The sequence below is a fragment of the Lissotriton helveticus genome, chromosome 11, assembly GCF_964261635.1.
Source record: "Lissotriton helveticus chromosome 11, aLisHel1.1, whole genome shotgun sequence".
NCBI lineage: Eukaryota > Metazoa > Chordata > Amphibia > Caudata > Salamandridae > Lissotriton > Lissotriton helveticus.
Window position 1 is genome coordinate 1,207,531,995 of NC_136072.1, and position 20,873 is coordinate 1,207,552,867.

A 20,873-nucleotide genomic window follows, 5' to 3' on the forward strand; every position below is an offset into this window, starting at 1 on the left:
GATTTTCGTCGCACATTCTGTTCCAAAAAGAAGTCGGCCGAGTCACTCCCACAGAAGTTCTACTTTCGTTTTATCTGGAGCTCAGGGGGAACCAATAAATGGGAATAAATGGTGGACGCTTTGGGGGTTATGCGGAGAAGATTACACCAAGGGAAGCAGGGTTAGGCATTAGTATCAAGTATTACATTCCGCAAGATAAAAAAAGAAGGTTTAAAGGAAGAAGGTAGTTGATATAGGGAGTGTAATTGCGTAAATTGAAAAGGGGAGCCCCCAGAGCAGACCCTTGTGTCTCCAGCTCTCCCAGTATATAGGTTTCTTGTTAGGAAGGATTTGTTTGTTGTGCCCGATTGTAGAATTGAGAAAAGTATCTAAATTATGTACAACTAAATGAGGTGCAATAGATAGTAATTTACAGGGTTGCTTAATCATGGGAGCAGAGAGCGTTTGCGGGTGAAGGAGAGATATTTCTCAAATGAGAAGGGAACGAAAAATGAGGTCTCAAGATCGACCCAGAGAGGTTTATCCTCAGTCTGATTGGTAATCCAATTAGTTAGTTGACGTAACTGAAAGGCCTTGTGATAATTGGGGAAATTGACACCGCCCTCAGATTTTGGTTTTATTAATTGCTGTCCCGCCATTCTTGATTTTATATCATTCCATGGAAAGGAGATAAGAATAGAATTGACCTCTGACATGATTTAGATGGAATAGGTAGTGAATGTTGGAGAGGATATACAAAACTATTGGAGGTAGCATCATTTTGATTGTGTCAAGACGGCCGCACCAAGAGAGATGAAGGGGATGCCAGCCTGCGCTCAATGTTTTAAGTTCAGCAGAAGTATTCTTGGGTTCTAATCGATGCTCCTGCTTTTGAGTTTATATCGTACGATTCAATGCATTTTAGGGAACTTCCTTGCAATTGTAAATGCTTAATGTTTAATTCAATTTGCAGAAATGCCTAACATGTCAGTGCTTAATTTATTTAAAAAAAAATCTGGGCCCAAAGTGTTGGTTCCTATGAGCACAGCTGGTTTTATGGAAGCTTGGGGTGCCCGATACCACGGCTGTATAGTGTTTATTCTTGTTATTAGACCTCGTTATTTCTCTCCCAGACACTTCCTGACTTTGTTCCTCTAGTGCAGTGGTCTTCAAACCGTGGAGGGCGTTGAGACATCTCAAGGGGGCACCAGTCGACCATTTGCAACCATCAGTGCTGCATGGTCCTTCACAGATGGCTTCCATTAGCTGAATCCGGTTAAAGTAATATCCATTGTCGGATAATGGCGTGATTTACAGATGGGGTCGTGTAAAATGTGCAGGTTCTACTCGGACAGGGTAAATCTGCCTTCAGTGGGACTGTTGCTGGATGGAATTACCGACAGCAAAACCGTCTACGGTCATTTAAGTTACTGAAACACAAACAAAATGTTTCGATATAAATTACGTGCATTTGTCAAACACTGTTAAAACGTGAGAAACACTGCCCCGTTTACTGTACAACGGCTTTCATCGACATTAGGACTCGTGCATCAACCCATTGAACGGCCCACCCACCTGCCTCACTCTTATCACAGTGTTTCGTCAAGACCGTTAATATGCTGGAAAATAGCCAATCACACATGTTCAGCACTTATTACAGGCTGCAACCATGGTGCGGGACAGAAATGTTTCACGGAGGCACCAGTTATTGCAAATATTAGCTTCACAGGTCCTGGTGCTCTTAGGTTGATCCTGCCTTGTAGACACAACCAGATACGCAAACATATTTATTGTAAATACTGTTTTAACTACTTTTCTCTTTTGCTTGGCGGTAATATTTCAAATTGGTTGGAGGCCGCAGCCGGGATGGCAAAGGCGGTACAGCGCCTAGAGCGCAATGCAATTCTTATTGTTTTCAAACAATTGCTAACTATTAAAATAATTATATTGGACATTATAATTTAAAAGGTACAGTTTTCACAGTTATCTATCTATAAAACATAAAGGCAATATAAACCTGTAGAACAGTCAGCTGTTTGTTACTTTAACATTACATCGCAGAGCTCGAAAATTCTCACACTCAAAAGTGATTTGTACACAAGTTTAAAAATGAAAAAATATTCTGCATTAAAGGACCACCTATTAACTAACGTAAAATAATCAATTATGTCTTGATAAGCTTTATATACTTCCAGAAATTGTACATTCGTACTAATGGGACATTGTTGGCGTAAAGGATGATATATAATATTTTATCCTTTATGATTGGCTGATGCAGGGAAATTCAAGCATCTGGGTAGACGTGTAGTTGTATTGATAGAATATGGCATTTATTCATGTCGCATTTTCATGAAGTTAAAAACAAGTTTGCATACTCGGCAGTGGCTGTTTTTAGCCTGGGCCCTGGTTTCAGTGATAAACCAAGCGCCTAGATAAAAAATGGTTCTAATGGGTGAGTGACAAAATTAAATTAAAGGTCACAGGGACCTGCAACACCAAGAACATCATTTACCTAATCAAATGCACGTTGGTCAGACGGAGCGTAAACTAAAAACAAGACTTACAGAACACAAAAGCAATGAAATCTGCTTTAGCTACACATTTCGTGGAACAGAGACATCAAGTAAACCAGATTAAAGCCTGTATCCTTGAAATTGTTGATAAAAAAGAGGACAGAGACAATAAAAAAGCCTTACTTAAGCGTGAAAACTACTGGATATTTCATCTACAGAGCCTGACCCCACACGGAATTAATGAAAGGGTTGAATATAGTTGTTATCTATAATTGAAGGACATGTGCTGATACATGCTTCCATCACATAATTTTATGTTTGAAACATTTTTATAAATTGATTTTTTATACGAGTTGTATTTCATTAATGATATACGATTACACAGTAGTGTGTTTATGCACTGATATAGAGTTCAAATTAGAGCGTTCCGAGTTACCATTATGGAAACTATGTTTCAAACAACGTAATAGCGCGCAGGTCCCTTTAAATACCTGAAAGTTGCTAGTACACGCATTTCCGGCTAGCGCGTTACACGCTATCGGTTTGAGAAAAAACGGTGCACGCCATAGACTCACACGGAAGAACAGGCGCGAATTCATGAAGTCTCCGGGTAAGAATATATAACACCGACGTTAAAGCTGCAAACATGCTTTGTTTTTGTAACGTGCACGTAAGCGACTCGTTTTCGAACCTTGAAGCACCAAGTTAGAGTGGAGTGTAAACCTTAAGGTTACTTTAGAACTGACAGCTCATTGGGAGCCTACAGTGATTAAGGCATGAGTATGTTTATATTTAGCTCATAAATATACACATCCACATACGTTTTCCTTAACACGTTACACATAATTGTTACCATGAGCATCAGGCTGCAGCGTAAACGCACGCAATATTTATAGACACATGTATAAAGTTCATTTAAGATCGGTCACGATAAATAGCAAGGTGCGCCATGTTTTAACATATAACTATTATCTACAGGGATCTAAACATGTTTTTGAAACGTCCTTTAATAAGAACATATGAGTAACTTTCGTTAGACGTGGTTTTTTTAACCTATATGATTATATCATATGAACTTTATTTGTATCTTTGTGCAAAATACCTTTTGATGTATGCTATGTAACATGTTAGTGATTAGTGATAGATATATTTTCATGTTGTAGATTTCCCTGATGAAGCCGCTGGGCGAAATGCATTGGAATATTCACGGAGTGTTAATTTCATTTCATGATTGAAAAATGAAAATAATTAATTATTTGAAATACCACTGCTCTGAAGATCTATAAAGATACTGATAAAAACTCAAAATATGAATAAAATACCTTGATGGAAAAACCAAAGGAAGAAAGTTTCTTCTATTACTAAAACTGTTTTTGAATAAATCTTTATTGAGAAATTAAGCTGAAGATTTCAGCAGCAATTGCCAATACCCTGGGAGACACTCTCACATGGCTTGTGACAGTGCTATCTACATTGTTCAATATTTACTCCCGAGCGGGGAATAATCCCAGGAGCACGGCATCCACATAAGAATTTTTGGTTGAACTAGCAGTGCGCAGTTTAAAATCTTCAATTGAGGTGAGGATTAGTCAACCTAACAGATATTGTCACTCGTGCAACACTGTTAGCGGATGCATATAGGAAAACAAACCAACCACCGTCCACAATGCATCAGATCTCACCAAATCATCAGCCTGTAGCTTTATTTTACAGCCATTCTTAAGAGCCGTGCAGATAGTAATTTATGGCCCATGACTTTAGAAAATGTAAGTGTATTTAATTTGCGACTTTAGTGCATCACCATTGTTACAAGTCACCCATCCCTGGTTCTAGTGAGTGGCCAGACTATTAACCAGTAGGAAGGGAGGGGCTGCCTGGTTTACCATTCACCCTTCTAAGCCATTGTCCTTTCTATCCCTCTATCTCTCCCATCTCATTCACAGACAGTTCGACAGAGAAGGATTAGAGGAAATGTCACTTTTCAGTGTTCTGGGAAACCAAACTGAGGGGTGGAATTTGTGGAATGCTTTTATTAAATCTGACATTTTGTGAAAATTATGCATAACTACCCAAAATGCAAATCTGTCATTAAGCTCAATATTTTAGTGCAAAAGTGTCACTACCAATTTTGAACAAAGGACATACTTTGCAGTGAAAAAAAGTGTGAAAAACACAAGTGCTGCTGGCTTTCTCGTTGTTCGTGTTCTTCCCAGGTTTCGGCGCTATAACATTACCTCAAGCAATGTCATAATTACGAGGTTTGACATAATGGCATCATTGTGAGAAACTCCTGTGATATGAAACTCCAAAAATGACGCACATTATGCCAATTTCGCCCGGACCTATACCAAAGCTACTGTGGTTTATGACTGCTTCCTGAAACTGGATTGTACCCAGATGTAAAGCAAGGCTGCGCAGCGCCACTGTAGGGACCAGATTTACTAATGCTTTGCAACAGGTTTGCGTTACTTTTGCGATGCAAACCCAGTGCAGAGTGTTACGCTGGGATTTACTGCTCAAAGCAAGTCAGAGTTTGCATTGGATAGTTTCCCAAAGTAACACAAAGTTTTGCTCCATGCTGTCTCGTGTTACTTTGCATCAAGGGTGCCTTCCGTGGGTAGCGCGTTGGTGTCTTTGCAAAGGGGACATTAGGGCAGAGGGAACCCTTGCTGCGGGAGCTTTTTTCTCTCAAAGGAATACAGAGCCTGTGTCCAGAGCAGAGTGACGGTCGGGCATGGTGGGGAAGGGATACAAGAGGTACGCAAGACAGCCTGCTACTCAGGAATGCCGCTATTATTAGTGAAGCAGTATTGGGGCCCAGGAGTGTGAAGGGCTCACAACTCTCCTAAATATGAGCAGTGTTTGTTCATCAATTTTTGTTTCAAGCACTTACTCTTTTATAAGTCTCAAATTACTGTGGATTATGAGCTACAGAATAAAAAACCCTGCAGTGGTCTTACAAGCCCAAACCTCTGTGCTCAGCCCTGCCCCCCAACTCTTCCAGCCATTGCCATAAAGGTTTGGAGGGGGGGGCCCAACTTAAAAATATTTATCTTAGGGGACGAAACGCAACAAAGTTTGAAGACCTCTGCTCTAGTGTGTTCTTATTTCATCTTTGCTTTCATCCCTTGTCACTGGCGCTCTAGCTTTCTCTGTCGCCTCTTTTGTGTTTTCCTCTCTTTCTGTGCCTCAAAGTTAGCTGAGGAAATCTAAGGGCCAGTCTCCAAAAATGAGCAGCGTTTGGCCAAACCTACATTCATCATGGCTCAAATGAATCACTGCTCATTGCGAAATATAAATAAGTTATTCATGTCGGCTTAAAGCAGTATTCTTTATGTATGTTTGTTGGGAGTTAAAAAGAAAATGAATACAAAGCGAGAACTTGATAAAAATGAAATTTAGAAATCCAATATGAAGCTGTCGCCATACGTCAAGGTTTCACCCAAAGCGCATTTCTGTGTCTGTCCCAGAGCTAGCATGAAAATATTATTGAGTAAAAACAATATTCGTACTTGAAGGGTCTTCGGGTCGGCTGTTTTCATGCTTTGGTCTCTCTAACTCGTCATTCATTATACTTGTGCCTACAAAAGCAGGCAGCAGGGCCCCCCCTCTTAAGACCGTGACTGCTTTTTGCCTAATTACTGGTGCACAACTGGATTAGACGTCTACAGACATTGTTCAAAAATACTTAAGCATTTTTTTCTATTCTTTCCGTTAAGTATTAAAATATATTTCTTAAAGTCCTTTTTAGTGGGCCTAAACGCTCTTCAGGTTACAGTAATTTAAACCCTAGGTACTGTTATGTTGCTCAAATTGGAACCTTGTATCCTGGTGAAGGGCACTTAAATGATTTCTATGCTTGTAATAAGTGTTCATAAAAAAAACCTTGCAACAGCTTCTCGACACTAGATCAGTCTGATTTACTAATGCTTGTTTATTGCTAGTTAAATATAAGTAGGGACATTGTTTCAGTATAAAAAATACATATACAAGGCAAAGATGAGAGAATTAGCTAAATGGCAGACTTGTAATAAAGACAGGGTGAGGGGGGACGGGTGCAAGGGGAACGAGATGGGACGGCAAGTGGGATAAACACCCCTGCAGTTTAGAAAGAGAAAGCCATGTAGCAGCCCCTGTTTAAAGTTTATTTGTTTTTTCAGTGCATTAAAAGCATGCGGCCTAAAAAACGAACACAGTTTAAAGCGGCCACTGATTTCAACATGTCTCTTTTCCTGATACAAGCACACAGAGCCCATTGCTCTAAATGGACTCAGATCCTTGGCCCCGCCCGTCTCCTGTGCTGTGACCCGCCGCTGCTGAAGCTTCCAGGACACAGAGCAGTCGTATCTGATGCGTGTGCTGGACTCTGGTACTTCACAGGCCATACAAAGCTTTTCAAAAGTAAAAGAGGTTAAGTTTATTTTAGGCTTCGCCTGCACAGCACTGTCCCTTTAAAATCTATTGTATTTAATGTAACTTTAAACTGTAAACTTCTGTTCCAAAAAGAAATCGGCCAATTCACTCCCAAATCAGATTCCCACAAAAGTTCTACTTTAGTTTTTTCTCGGAGCTCAGGGGGGACCAATAAATGGGAGACGCTTTGGGGGTTATGCAGAGAAGATTATGCAAAGGGAAGGAGGGGGGGTTGGAGAAGATGAAGATTTGAGTTAAGCATAAGTATCAAGTATTACATTCGCAAGATAAAAAATGTAGGTTTAAAGGAAGACAATAGATGATATAGGGACTGTAATTGCGTAAATTGAAAAGAAGAGCCCTGATCAAAAAGTTGGTGACCCCAGAGCAGACCCTTGTGTCTCCAGCTCTCCCAGTATAGAGGTTTCTTGTTAGGAAGGATTTGTTTGTTGTGCCAGATTGTAGAATTGAGAAAAGTATCTAAATTATGCACAACTAAATGAGGTGCAATAGATAGTAATTTACATGGTTGCTTAATTATGGGAGTAGAGAGCTTTTGTGGGTGAAGGAGAGATATTCCTGATATGAGAAAGGAACTAAAAAATGAGGTCTCCAGATCGACCCAGAGAGGTTTATCCTCAGTCTGATTGGTAATCCAATTCGTTAGTTGGCGTAACTGAAAGGCCTTGTGATAATTGGAGAAATGGGGGAAATTGACACCGCCCTCATTTTTTGGTTTTACTCATTGCTGTCCCGCCATTCTTGATTTTTTTTATCATTCCATAGAAAGGAGATCAGAATAGAATTGACGTCTGAAAGAATTTAGATGGAGGAATAGGTAGTGGATGTTGGAGAGGATATACAAAACTATTGGAGGTAGCATCATTTTGATTGTGTCAAGACGGCCCCACCAAGAGAGATGAAGGGGATGCCAGCCTGCGCTCAATGTTTTAAGTTCAGCAGAAGTATTCTTGGTTTCTAATCGATGCTCCTGCTTTTGAGTTTATATAGCACGATTCAATGCATTTTAGGGAACTTCCTTGCAATTGTAAATGCTTAATGTTTAATTCAATTTGCAGAAATGCCTAACATGTCATGGCTTAATTTGTTAAAAAATATTTTACTACCAAACAGGCAGTGATAATTATTTTGTCGTGTATTCTGTTATGCAAGGCTGGGTTTAGTATGTGTGTGTGTGTGTATATATATATATATATATATGTATTATAATTGTTCACCTAAAGAATTAATGAGCAACAATGATGGGGGTAATAATAGCAATAGTGAATGATGGGATGAACAAGCATGACCCTAGGGAAATTAGAGAAATGACTAGCGTACGCTCAAACACATACACCAATCAAGAGTAACACATGGTATGCACATATGAAAAACATTGGAGAACAGACCATCATGTTACGTGTGTTCATTATTACCCCACTCAATAGCTGCGCCAATTCAATACTTGACAAAAGAGGCAGAGCCAAACATTACATTTGCTGCCTGAAGAGTAAGAGGTCAAATACAGCCCTCTTTATTCCAAGCAGCAAACCGATTCACAAACGCCTCTGCACGAGTAACAGTTTAACCAAAACTATAACAGACAGAATTATAATATGTGGAACTAGAAGAGATGGGAAGAAGAGAACAGGTATTAGGAAGTTAGAAAAGACCATTTATTCCTGAAAGAAAATATGATACAGCGAGGAAAGCCAGCAGAGAACGACCCATATCTTTGATGTAATAATTAAAAACATTCCTGAAACTCCCCATTATGGGTGTGAAATCAAATCAACAATGCTAATAAAGGTATCCATTTACTGACAGGAGGGGTGCAGTCACAATCTCATAATTTATTGGCAAGGACGGTCTCTGTGGGAGGAGGGGCAAAACGGTACCCACACAAATGGGTGTAGGCCTATTTGGAACTCATATGCCTCTTTTTACATCACTGTTTTTGATTGAATCTCTTTATTGGCCTTTGGAAGGGTTATACATCTTCCGCCGCTAATAACAGCCATGAATGTATCACTCTCAAGTATTGCAGAATATGGTGCGTTCGGAGGTGACAAACGTGAGTCCTGTCATGAAGGTCCGTACAGATGGCGAGAGGTACATTATGCAGTGGTATATTACAGACTGGAGGATTTAGTAGTTTTGGATTTTAATTAATAGGGGGAATCAACTGCGGAACTTATAATTTTTTATTTGAAAGAAGACGTTAATAAATGACCAGCCGGGTCAGAATTAGAACCGGCGGAGAGGTAAGGGATGCAAGGCATAATGTGTAGCTTATAACTGAAGGGTTGTAACTCTGGATGAAGTGGTATGATCTACAAAATACATCAAGAATATTGGTTATGTTTCACTCTCCGTTATAGGTGAGAGGAATAGATTAAATTTGCGAGCCCGACAGTACGAACTGCGGAATTAACAGCGAGGTGTTTGGACATATCATGTGAGTGAGGTGTAGGGGCATATTACGTGTTACATGTCTCGGATTAGTTCTCGATAGTCACGGCAAAAGGCATGGTGGATTTTAAATATTCACGGAAAAAGGCACTAGTCTCAAGACGTATATTCAACTCAACACTAATGGGAGATATTAGCATAAGATTTTGACATCGTCATAGACCATATCACATGAAGCATGGGTTTCGACCTTAAGTAGTAGGTTGCGATCTCTCCTCGCTATGTATGCATCGTTCGAATAAGGTACTGCACAGTGGTGAAATGTTTCTTCACCATGTTTGAAATGCTTTGCACTATATTTTATACATGATTGGCTTTTGAAACTGATATCATGCTCTTTTAGCCCTGAAGAAGTCAACGAAACACATGTTGGCTGTACATAAAGAATAGAAAATAACGAATCATTCCTTCTTGTGCGACTGTTCATATAATTTGTTTATGCATGATTTTGCTAAGAATTGAACCTATTTTGAGAAAGACCTTAGTGTAAAAATTTGCCGGGTTTAGAGTGATTCCCCTCCCCTTAAGCACCGCAACTAATAGGGGCCTTTGCTGCAGAATTAGGACGCAAGTTTATGACTGCCAGGACTATCCTAGTACACATTCACCCCAATAGGACATTGAACTCAGGACATAAAAACTAGGGAAGGCAGCTCAAGAGTTAATCAGAACAGGAATGGACACAATGTAGCAGAAGAATTATTCGACAGTTTAGCTAACGGAAATACAGTGGGGACCCGCAACGGACGAAAGATCTGAGGGAGAATGTCATTAGATTGGATGACTAAAGAAGAACAATCTCAAAATGGTGGGTTGGAGTCACACTCAAACAATACCAGAGACTGAATAGAATCCCCAGAGGTCTCAGATCCCAAAGATTCCCGACTTATGATGACTTAGAAGATGATCTCCTAAAACTATGGGAAGACGAGCTAACACCCAACTCAAATAAACTAATGGGGATCCTGATAGAAAGTCCAGAAGGAAAGGTGGTCAAATACAGACAGAAATTAGCATCTTGGAAAGGGAATTTAGAGACCTAAACCTAAAAGTGGCGACCGATAAAAATGATGTAATCATGAAAAATATACTGCAGAAACATCAAGATAACATTAAACAGAGAAAGGCACGAAAACTTAAGAGATTAGATTGATTATAAGGAAGGGAGGATCTGCACATTTGCAAGAAAATATGATCAACTGTTGCAAGTGGACAAATCAGACAGGAGACGGGCTCGTCGAGTTCCACTTCTTTGAGTGCTGCTCTCACTAGTGAGCGATATTGATACTACTGCAGGTGCATCGGGCAGAGAGCGCTTTTTTAAAGGAGGTCCGAAGAATAAAGAGGGGCCACCAAGACCAGCACAGACGTGGGGGCTTAACAAGAAAACCTGTAGAGGCAAGAGCAGGAAATGGAGGAAGACAGGATGAAGTTGAGACAAGGGTACAAAAGTAATTATTCAACGCCTAGAACATGGGGGTGAAGTTTATAAATCTCTCCAACAAAACACTCACCTCCGACCTGATAACACTTCTGGAAAAAGGTTTGGGTTTTTGTCCGAATGAGGAGGGGTATTTCTGAAAATGTAAAGTGGATCTTTTCAAGTTTGTAAGGAGATTAAATCTGAAATTTTCTTTTAGTAATAATCCTGTACATAATAAAACCAGAGTAAATATTCCATCTTCTATAGTGTCTGATACATTGAGTATACAGGATATACATGACGCTCCATTACAGATCTAGAACAAGCTCCCAGACTGCTGGAGGACTTGAACATTGACACAGATCGCTCAATAGCGAGCAGTTTAAAAATGTTATCAAAATGTACTCTGGTCTTACGGGGTGGTAACATGATGGATACCTTCAACAAACCGGTTTTAGAGGATCGGGAGAAGCACAGTCAGAAACACCTAACTCACAAACACAATCTGAACAAGGGGGACCGTTCAGCACTCAAACAACCAGAATCGGACAGACTGACCATATTTAGAAGCAGATAAGGGAGGGAACATTGTCATGAAAAAAAAATGACTGTGATCTAGAGGCAATGACACCATTGAATGACACTAGCTGTTATGAAAAACTGAAGTCAAATTCAAATTTCAAATGCTTTATTCGGTATATAAAATATAACCATATAGCATACAGAAGAAATAGAGAGAATATATCTTTACAGACAATTTAAGTGCATTATTTCCTTTAGATAAAGTGACAAAGTGCGTAATCCCAGAGTTTATCAGATAAGATTAGAATGGCTCATTACGTTTAAGGATATAGTTTCTAATTACAAAGCATGTTAAAATTGATAATGTATAATGATTTCATCTAGATAAAATGATCAATTGATTTAAAATGGATAAAAAACCAGTACAACAACAATATACAAATTATTAAAATTACAATGGTCATAATAATCTAAATCATGGAATGATTGATTTTCTGCTAGAAACACATTTTAAAATGTAAGTGGCTACATGGAAACATAAGTCCGCGCTATTCAGGTCGAACATTAGCTGCAAGGCTTCTTTAGTAGTTCTTATGTTAAATTTTAAAAATAAAGGCTTTAAATACATTTTCCTATAAGGAATATAAAATTTGCAAAAAAGCATAAAATGACAACAGCTCTGTTTAGCCACATGGGCAGGGCAAAGTACTGCTTCTTCTGATGTGAGGGAAGGATACTAGATGATGCACAGTGCCGAGTCTCAACCGGGTCAGTACAAAACGATGGGAACTTCTGGTGACCGTTGTCAAATATTGTTGGAAACCTTCTGTGGTATTGTGTTCATTATAGAAGGCGTATGTATGTTGGATTGCACATCTGGTAGACCTGACCTTCTTTACATTTTCCAGGAACAGATCTTTGAGCTCTTTTTTTGAAGCCTGGACGCCCAGTTCTGGATTCAAAAAAGGATCGTGATCAAAGACTGCCTTAAACCAAAACCGAATGTGCTTAAACCAGGGGATACGCATGTGATGTTCTAATTTTAAACAATCCTTAATAACAGTTTGTGTAAATTCTGTTTCTGCTTTGGACCAAATGGATCTCCATAGGGAAAGAGGGCGCAATGCAGCCAAGTCTCCAATGTAGGCTAAACCTACTTCCCTGCAGAAGCTGATGTCGGGTACATAATAAGGAATGAATTTTCCTGGTGTTGAAGCAGCTTACAGCTACTGTAAATGTAAATGTATTGCAACTTATATAGCGCACGTATCACCCGAAGGCATCAAGGCGCTTGCCTTGGGAACCCGTCCTGGCTTTTTCCCTGTGGGATAACCCATACTGGGCCAGGCATCCCGCCGCGGGGGCCGTAGTGGAGATTAAGCAAGCTGTTGCAGCGTGGGACCCCATGATTGGAATAGGCACCGAGGCGAGAATTGTCGAGTCCGTGGACATTTTGAGCTCAGGACCCTGCCGCGTCGGGAATTGAACCCTGGTCCCGGGCCAGACCCTCTAATCAGTGAGCCACACTCCTCCACTGGTATTATGTCCCCAAACAGTGCAGATGACAGACACCTCACGGTGTAAATGTGGATCATTTCTTTTATTCTGCGATTCCCCAGCTTGGTTGCGAATCTAAAAATACTGTTGATGTTCCTCGTCAGTTTTAGATGTACAGACTCCTGTTTACTAGTCCAGCCCCCGTCCCCAGAAAAAGTTATACCTAGGTAACTAAATTTCTTGACGGGTTCTAGCCTAACATTATCTAAAAAGAAGGTCCTATTGTGCTTGGTCTTTTTCCCACATACCATTGTAAACGTTTTGCCCTTGTTAATTACCAGTTTTTGTGTGGCTATAAAAGCAGAAAAGTTGTCAATGAGGTGTTGCAGACCATTTTGGGTACGCGATAAAAGTACCGCGTCGTCTGCATAAAGCAGAATTGGAAGGGGCTTACCATCAATACATGGTGCATCCACCGCATTAGTTCTGAGTATCATGTCTACCTCATTGATAAACAATGAAAATAGAAGTGGTGCTAAAACGCAACATTGCCTTATGCCTCTGTTAACTTTAAAATAAGGGGTGCATTCACCGGCCGTCCCGAAGTGTACCTTGCATGTTAATAATTCATATAATCTAGCCAGAAAGTATATAATTTCTTTCGGTGCTCCCATACCAATTAAAACAGGCCATAAAAGTGAGTGTTCGACCAAATCAAAGGCCGAACTGAGATCGGCAAAACATAAAAAAAGTTTCCATCCTTAGCTGTTGTATATTTATTGATGATGAGGTCGAGGTTGACGCATTGCTCCATTGTACCCATCCCCCTCCTGAACCCATACTGTACTGGTGATAAAATGGATTCCTCTTCCGCCCAGGTTTCCAGTCTGAATAGACGGACCCTACTTAGTATTTTGATGGAAGAGTTGAGGAGGGAGATGGGTCTATAGTTGCATGCCTCAGCCCTGGAGCCCTTTTTGAAAAGTGGTACAATGATCGATTGACCCCATGTCTGAGGAAGTTCAAATTCGATGGCAGCATTGAAAAAACGTGTGAGGATGGGTGCCCATAATTGATTTTCATGTTTATATAGATCTATGGGCACACCATCCGGGCCGGGGGCCTTGTCCCACTGCTCTTCTCAAGTCCTGCCAAGACCTCGTTCAGGGTAATAGATAGCGCGGTAATTGGCCATTGGCCTGTACTATGTAGAATCAGTTCATCTGAATTAAAAACCTTGGAATAATGCTCTATCCAGTCTGCACAACTGACATTGGAAGTTACTATAGGTATGGTGTCATTCTTTAGAAAAGTGCAATTAATTGTCTCCCATAATAGTTTACTGTTTTTCAAAGTTGCCTCCATATCTAAGTTTTCCCATGCCTCTTCTTGTAATTGTTTTTTCCTTATTGCTAGCCTGGTTTTATAAACATGCCGCTTTTCCTTAATTTGTTCACTGTCTCTTGGTTTGATTGACATCACATGTTTTAATGAGGTTAGTGCGTCAGTACAGGGTTTGTCAAACCAACCTGATGGATTGGCTCTATGTTTACGGTTCTTACCAGTCAAAAGGCCCTCTATGGTAACATGGATCTTATTGATCATGGGTAGCATAGCTGCCGGATTATAATCATCTTTGAGGCAATAGCTTATATCCTCTCCACATTTGTCTGTAATTTCCACTAATAGTTTGAAGGGGTTAATTTTAGCCCACTTGATTCTAGGGCTGTTTGGTCTAGAGGCCATAATTTATTGAGTCGGCTTGCTATATATTTGGGTTATGCGACCCCAGCCGAGTAAAGTTAGTAAAATACTGTTGTGATCGCTCACAGCTTGCTCCTCAATCCATAGATCACGGTACGCAATACCACTCGATAATAAAATATGATCAATGTTGGAATTGAAATTCCTGCTCTTGAATGTTGGACATCTAATGTCTCCCCTCTTATTGGTGCAATCCAGAAGTTCTAGGTCTAATTTGGCGGCCAAACTGTTCAAGGCCAACCCATATTTGTCGTGTGAAAAGTGATTTTGGGTTTGTGTACTTCTGTCCTCTGGGTCATAAATGGTACCGCAGATCCCCTTTTGTGCGTCGGCACAAGCTTGCAAATTAAAATCCCCTGCCCAAAGAATATCAGGACAATCTCTATAATTGGTGAGCAGATTATCTATGGCTATTTCTATTTCCTGTACCACAGAATCTCTATTTGTATTAAAGATGTTGTTATAGAAATTAACAATCATCAGATCATTATTTTGGTGGTGTTAAAGACAAATTATTAAGGCGTGAGTACCGACTTCTATATGTTTGCCTAGTTTAAATTCTGTGAGCCCGGTAGAGATCAGTGTCAGTAAACCACCCTTTGCCCTGCCAGCAACCGATTCCTCGGCATTTATGAAAAAGGGTGAATAACCTTCAACAATAATTTGATCTCTATATCATGTCTCTTGGAGACATATTATGTCATGCCCTTGGGAGATAAAATCATTCCAAAATGGAGTGTCAAATTTGCTATTAATGCCTGCTATATTCCAGGTTATAAAGTTCAATCCTACTCCTGTTACGTATAGTGGTTGGTGGAGTGGAGATAACCTGTGGCTGCCTATAGGTGTAGTATCAATAGTATGCGTGTTATTATGATTTGGTGGGGCATATGTCTCGGGGCATAGGATTTTTTCCGGGTCGCTTGGGTATTGGTCTTTCTCCAAATTTGCAACAGGGTCGGCAACCTGGTTAAATCGTTTATAGTAGGTCTTATATTAACTATTCTTCCCTCAACAGAGTACTGATGAGGGATGTCCACAACCTGCCCTTCCTCTCGCCCTTCCTCGTAACCCTCCTCCTGCCCATCGTTTAAAATTACCACGGTCACTCCGCAGTTGGTACCCCGCGGGGACATCTTGTCAAATTTGCTAGTTGCGGATGAGTCTACGTTACATGACAGTCAGTCTACTCCCTCTAAGTTTGACAACGGCTCAAATCGGTTTGATAAGGGTAGGTGAAACATAGCCCTGTTAAAAGTGTTCACTGCATGTGGCTCCCTTCTATAAGCATGGCGCTGATGGAAAAGTGGGCCATGTCTTATACCAGGGTAAAAGTAGTGTAAGTCTAATGTTTGGATATCCCCCTCTCTGCCAAACCTTGGTTCCCTGCGGATAAAATCAACCACCCAGGGATATTTGAAACTCACAATGACGCAGTCACCATCCAGGTCCTTGGTAGTGTTCCCTACCCAATTTACCCTCCTAACATTGAGTATCTCTGTGTTGGAGAAGGGGGGGGGGGGAGTATTCTATTGGTGTTGCGCCAGTAGATGACTTTGTGCTTTAGGTCCCTGTGTGTTTCCCGCTTATCGGTTCCAATCCCGCGTACTCCCACCATGATGACTGTATAGGGTATAGCTTCCGGTGGGAGATTTACACAGGGGGCTCGTTGGTATATATGTTTGTTGTTTGTGTCACCCTGGGCAAGTTGTCTGCTGTATGAACACATGAATCAGGTTGGTTCTTGGGCGTGGTACCTACCCTTGCGGCTGTGGTTCTCGCAGGCCCCTTTGAGTTAGAATCTAGGGTACTTTTATGCAACGTGGATGTCGCAGGTCGAGTAACTAAGGCTGTGTTGGTGTTAGGATTCGTGGTTACATTATTGATATTTGAGACTGTAGTTGGTGTTACAGTGATTGGGTGAGGGGCCTTTGGATGTTTTAAAACAGTAGTAATGGCGTCTAGTATGGTTGTGTTACCAGAGACTAATTTTTCTATGTAATCTAGTTTAGAGTTGAGCTGTTTCGTCCTTTCAATTAATGGTAGCATTAAGGACCTAACCAGCTTATCCATTTTCTCCATTAGCCTTGCTTCCCTGCACCCTTGCACGACTAGATGGGGATTATCATTAACTACTAGAGGTGAGGTGACAGATGGTACAGGCTCTCGAGGTACCCTTTGTGCTTTTTTACGCCTTTTTGCTGACGCCTTCTTTGGTGGGGTAACGCCTCTTTTCCTTTTACCTGGCGGGTCGGTGGTGCTGGTGGTGCCAATATCAGTGTTCTCTGGGGGGTCTAAGTTTACATGCACAGAGGTCACAGGTGAGGAGGACAATAATACTGGTGATTTAACAATACTAATGTTGGAGGTATCATGTGTTTCAGTATTAACATCCACAAAGGTGGCGGGCGGGGATGGCTGCAGTAGTGAGATGGATAAAGCGGGTGATGAAACGTAAGAAGCACGAGAGGTCAGACTGATAGGAGTGGAGTTCAGTAAAGAACATGCCTCAGTGCCATCAATTTCCCCTGGTGTGTGACTAGATATTGGGCTCAGGGTGACTAGTGGAGTGGTGCTTGGTGCAGGTTCGGGTGTAACAGAAGGTGCTATCTTGCCAAGCGAAGAGAGCTTCCCAGTTAAAAGGTCTAACGACAAGCGCTTCTCCACTAGTACTATCTCTTTCTCTATGACCAGTGTCAGGCATTGATCAATAGTGCCAGTTGCAACCCCCCCCAGTGGATGCGATGGTGACCTTGCGGTCCTTCCTAAGAGTCCGCACCATAGTGCAGCTAAGGAGTCAATGATGAAACACGGGACAGTGTGTTTAGATGACAAGAATAAAAATACCGGTTTATAGGGTCCAACGTCCCACTCAACAGGGGGGGGGGGCCCAGCCTGGCCTCCTCGGGCCCGCCCTTTGCCCCGCGTCCCGCGCGCTTTAGTGGGGGCGAGGGCGGCTCCTGCCGCGATGCAGCAAGGGGAACGTAGTCCTCCGCTCGGCGGCTGCAGGTGACAGGAGCGGCAGCGGGAGGACTACGAGGCAACTTGGTGGCAGCCCGGTATTCAGTCTAATACTCTATCACATATTACAGGGGGATATAAATTGAAATGCCGTGATATATGAGTTTGAAAAACTTCTATTTAATGGTTATTATTTTTTGGCTTTTTTTCACACTTTTTGAAACAATTTTTACAATAAATCACTTTTACATATATTTACATAACAATTGATGTTTTCCACCAAATTTATTATTTGTCTAGTGTCTTGCACGTAGCCTGGGATTAGAGCAATGTGTGGGCGTAGAACGGCATCGATATACTTTGCTAAGGGTTCAGTTATGGAACCAATCGTAGTAACTATTGGCCTCAATGGTGGGTCTCTAATATCTTTATGCACCTTAGGAATGCCGTATATACTCGCCAATTTCGGGTTGTGTATGTTCAGGTATTGCCATTCTTTATTACAAATTTCCCCGTCTCTGAGCGCTTTAGGAGTAAGGAGAGAGCGCTCATTTATCAGATTAACAGAATAAAATGAGTACAATATAGATATAACTGCTGTCACATGTTGCATGATATAGATTGTTCTAGTGCTGAGTAGAATTAATTGAGTATTTTCTACCGTTTTAGTATCAAACCGACATAACAGAATACAAAACTCCTGATGAAGGCCAGCCGCCGAAACGCGTTGGATCTAGTTTTGTAATGGGCAAAAATATGCTATTGCAGTTTTGTAATTATATAAGAAGTGTATCAATTGTTATGTAAATATATGTAAAAGTGATTTATTGTAAAAATTGTTTCAAAAAGTGTGAAAAAAAGCCAAAAAATAATAACCATTAAATAGAAGTTTTTCAAACTCATATATCACGGCATTTCAATTTATATCCCCCTGTAATATGTGATAGAGTATTAGAAGCATACACATAACCCGGTGTACAGGTCCATTTCTTCTAAAAAAATTGTATTATCCCTACTAGGGTTTATCCTTTTAGGTAGGGGCCCCTTTTCTTTCCAAAAATAAGCCCGGTATTCATTGCCCTCAACGATCTCCTCAGTGGCAGCCCGGGGTATCCATTAGTGTATTCAATGCCCCAAACAGTTTCAGCAGGTAGATTAGAAAGACCGAATCCCATGTGGTCACTCTTGAGTAAAATCAATGCCAGTCTTAAGGAATGGCATGAAAATGGCCTTTTTAAAAAAAGTTTTTATTGAAAGAAACAACCAAACTTCACAAGGCAGAGACATAATAATACATTGTCATGGGTCCGTGCGGGCAGAGCTCAAAGGTTAGACGAATACAATACAGTTGGATAAAACAGGGGTAGGGGCGGACAAGGAAACAAGCGACCTCAATACCAAAAGATAACGAGTGAATGCCAATTAGGGGGACAAAGACACGTCAATGGTCACATCATGTGGGGGAGTACATATATTACCAAGATAAGCATTCCACTGGGACCAAATTCTACCCCATTTCTTGGGCCGTCCCCGGGAAAGGTACACAGTCTTCTCCCGGAACATGCACCAGTCCATGTGGACAGGGTAGGTGGTCTATGCGAACCCCAGAGCTGGGCAATGTCCCTCTTCACGACCATATTTCCAAGGGTCGCCCATATAATCTGAGCTGAGCTGTAGTCATTAGGCTCCCAAACATTCAACAAACAGCGCCTGGCCTCGGGCAGCAGGGACACACCCGTGACACTTTCCATGGCATCATGCACTCGAGACCAGAACCTGACCATCTCCGGGCATTCCCACAATATGTGGAGAAAAGAACCAGACATCCCACAGCCACGCTTACATAACCTATCCAAGGAAAAACCCATTTGAACCAGACAAGGCCCAGTGATATACACTCGGTGAAGTATCTTTGGTTGGACGAACCTTAGGCGAGCAGGAATGGCGACCTCCTTGGGCGAGGACAATGCAGATTGCCAGTCCTCATCGTCCAATTAAAGTCCGTCTGCACACCACGTAGCCCGAAGGCGGACCAGCAAGTCAGCTCTGTTATTGATGAGTTTCTTATAAATTAGGGAGATCGTGCTGTCGGGCACGTGACCATCCAAAATGCGGTCCTCCAATGGGGAAGACTCAGGAATATCGGCACCCGATGCAAACACAGACAACAGAGCATGGCGGATCTGGGCCTACCTGAAGAATTCAGTGTCACCAAGCTCATACTCCACTCGCAGCACATCAAAGGACTTGACAGTACCCATCGCCCACTCTGCTAATACCAATCATATCCCATTTATCAAAGCCTTTCGTTTTCCACAGATGGCCCAAGCATTCCGAATCATACAAAGGGGTGGCCTGAGTAAATCTGCCACACCAGCCCAAGGCCGCATTAGCATAACGCCACGCTCTCACAGCAATCTTGGTGGGATCGGTCAGTGCTCCGCGGAGACCACCAGAGTACAACGCTCTGCTAAAGATCCCCCCTGGCAAAATAAATCTATCCATGGAGAACGCCGGGGCAAGGCCCGGTGCGTAGGTCGCATGATTAATTGCACTTAACTGAGATGCCCAATAGTAACGTCTGATGTCGGGGAGGGCTGTACGGCGGAAGTGTGAGTTTAGAAAGGGCGATATGGGCACACCCATCCCAGACCAGTTGTCTCTGTAGGCTCTCCACTTCATGAAAATAGCCAGAGGCAATCGGGTCAAAGGAATTCTGAAGTGCGTACAAAAATCGGGGCAGAGACATCATTTTGAAAAGCGCCGCTCTTCCGAGGGGCGACAGCGACAACCTACGCCAGCGAGCCACATCAAGCTTGAGCCGCTGAAGGGGCGGTAATTAATTAAGCTCATAACGCCTGGAGGGGTCCAAGGAAACATAAATCCCCAAGTACTTGAAGCCGGTCTCCGTCACTTGAATCGGAAATCTACGCGGCAGTGGAGGGAGATCTCCAGACAAAACGTAGACACAGGATTTAGCCCAATTAATAACAAGACCGGAGTTTTTACCAAAGGAGGTAAGAACATCGAAAAGCACAATAAGGGACTTTTTAGGGGAGGTGAGATATAGGAGGATGTCGTCCGCATATAGCGAGACTCGATCCTCAAAATCAGGGGACCATCGGATGCCCCGCATAGAAGGTTCCCAACGGAGCCACTTCGCCAACGGTTCGAGAGCAAAAAGCAAAGGGGGCAGCGGACAGCCCCGTCGGGTGCCCCGTCCAAGCGAAAAAACGCAAGACACTCGTCCGTTAACTACTACCTGGGCCAGGGGACACTCAAAAAGAAGTTTAACCCAGGCTCAAACCCGAATTTCGAGAGGGCCGCCC

The 20,873-nt window shown here is 41.8% G+C and overlaps 1 protein-coding gene across 1 annotated transcript in view; it reads right to left on the minus strand.

Annotated features, from left to right (window-relative positions):
* Positions 1-14,565, minus strand: part of LOC144790963 (uncharacterized) — a 61,713-nt gene extending 47,148 nt beyond the window's left edge. The window contains exon 1 of the mRNA XM_078665580.1: positions 14,382-14,565. Within this exon, the coding sequence (XP_078521706.1) occupies positions 14,382-14,565 (184 nt within the window). The remainder of the gene's footprint in view (positions 1-14,381) is intronic.
* Positions 14,566-20,873: the final 6,308 nt, after the last annotated feature.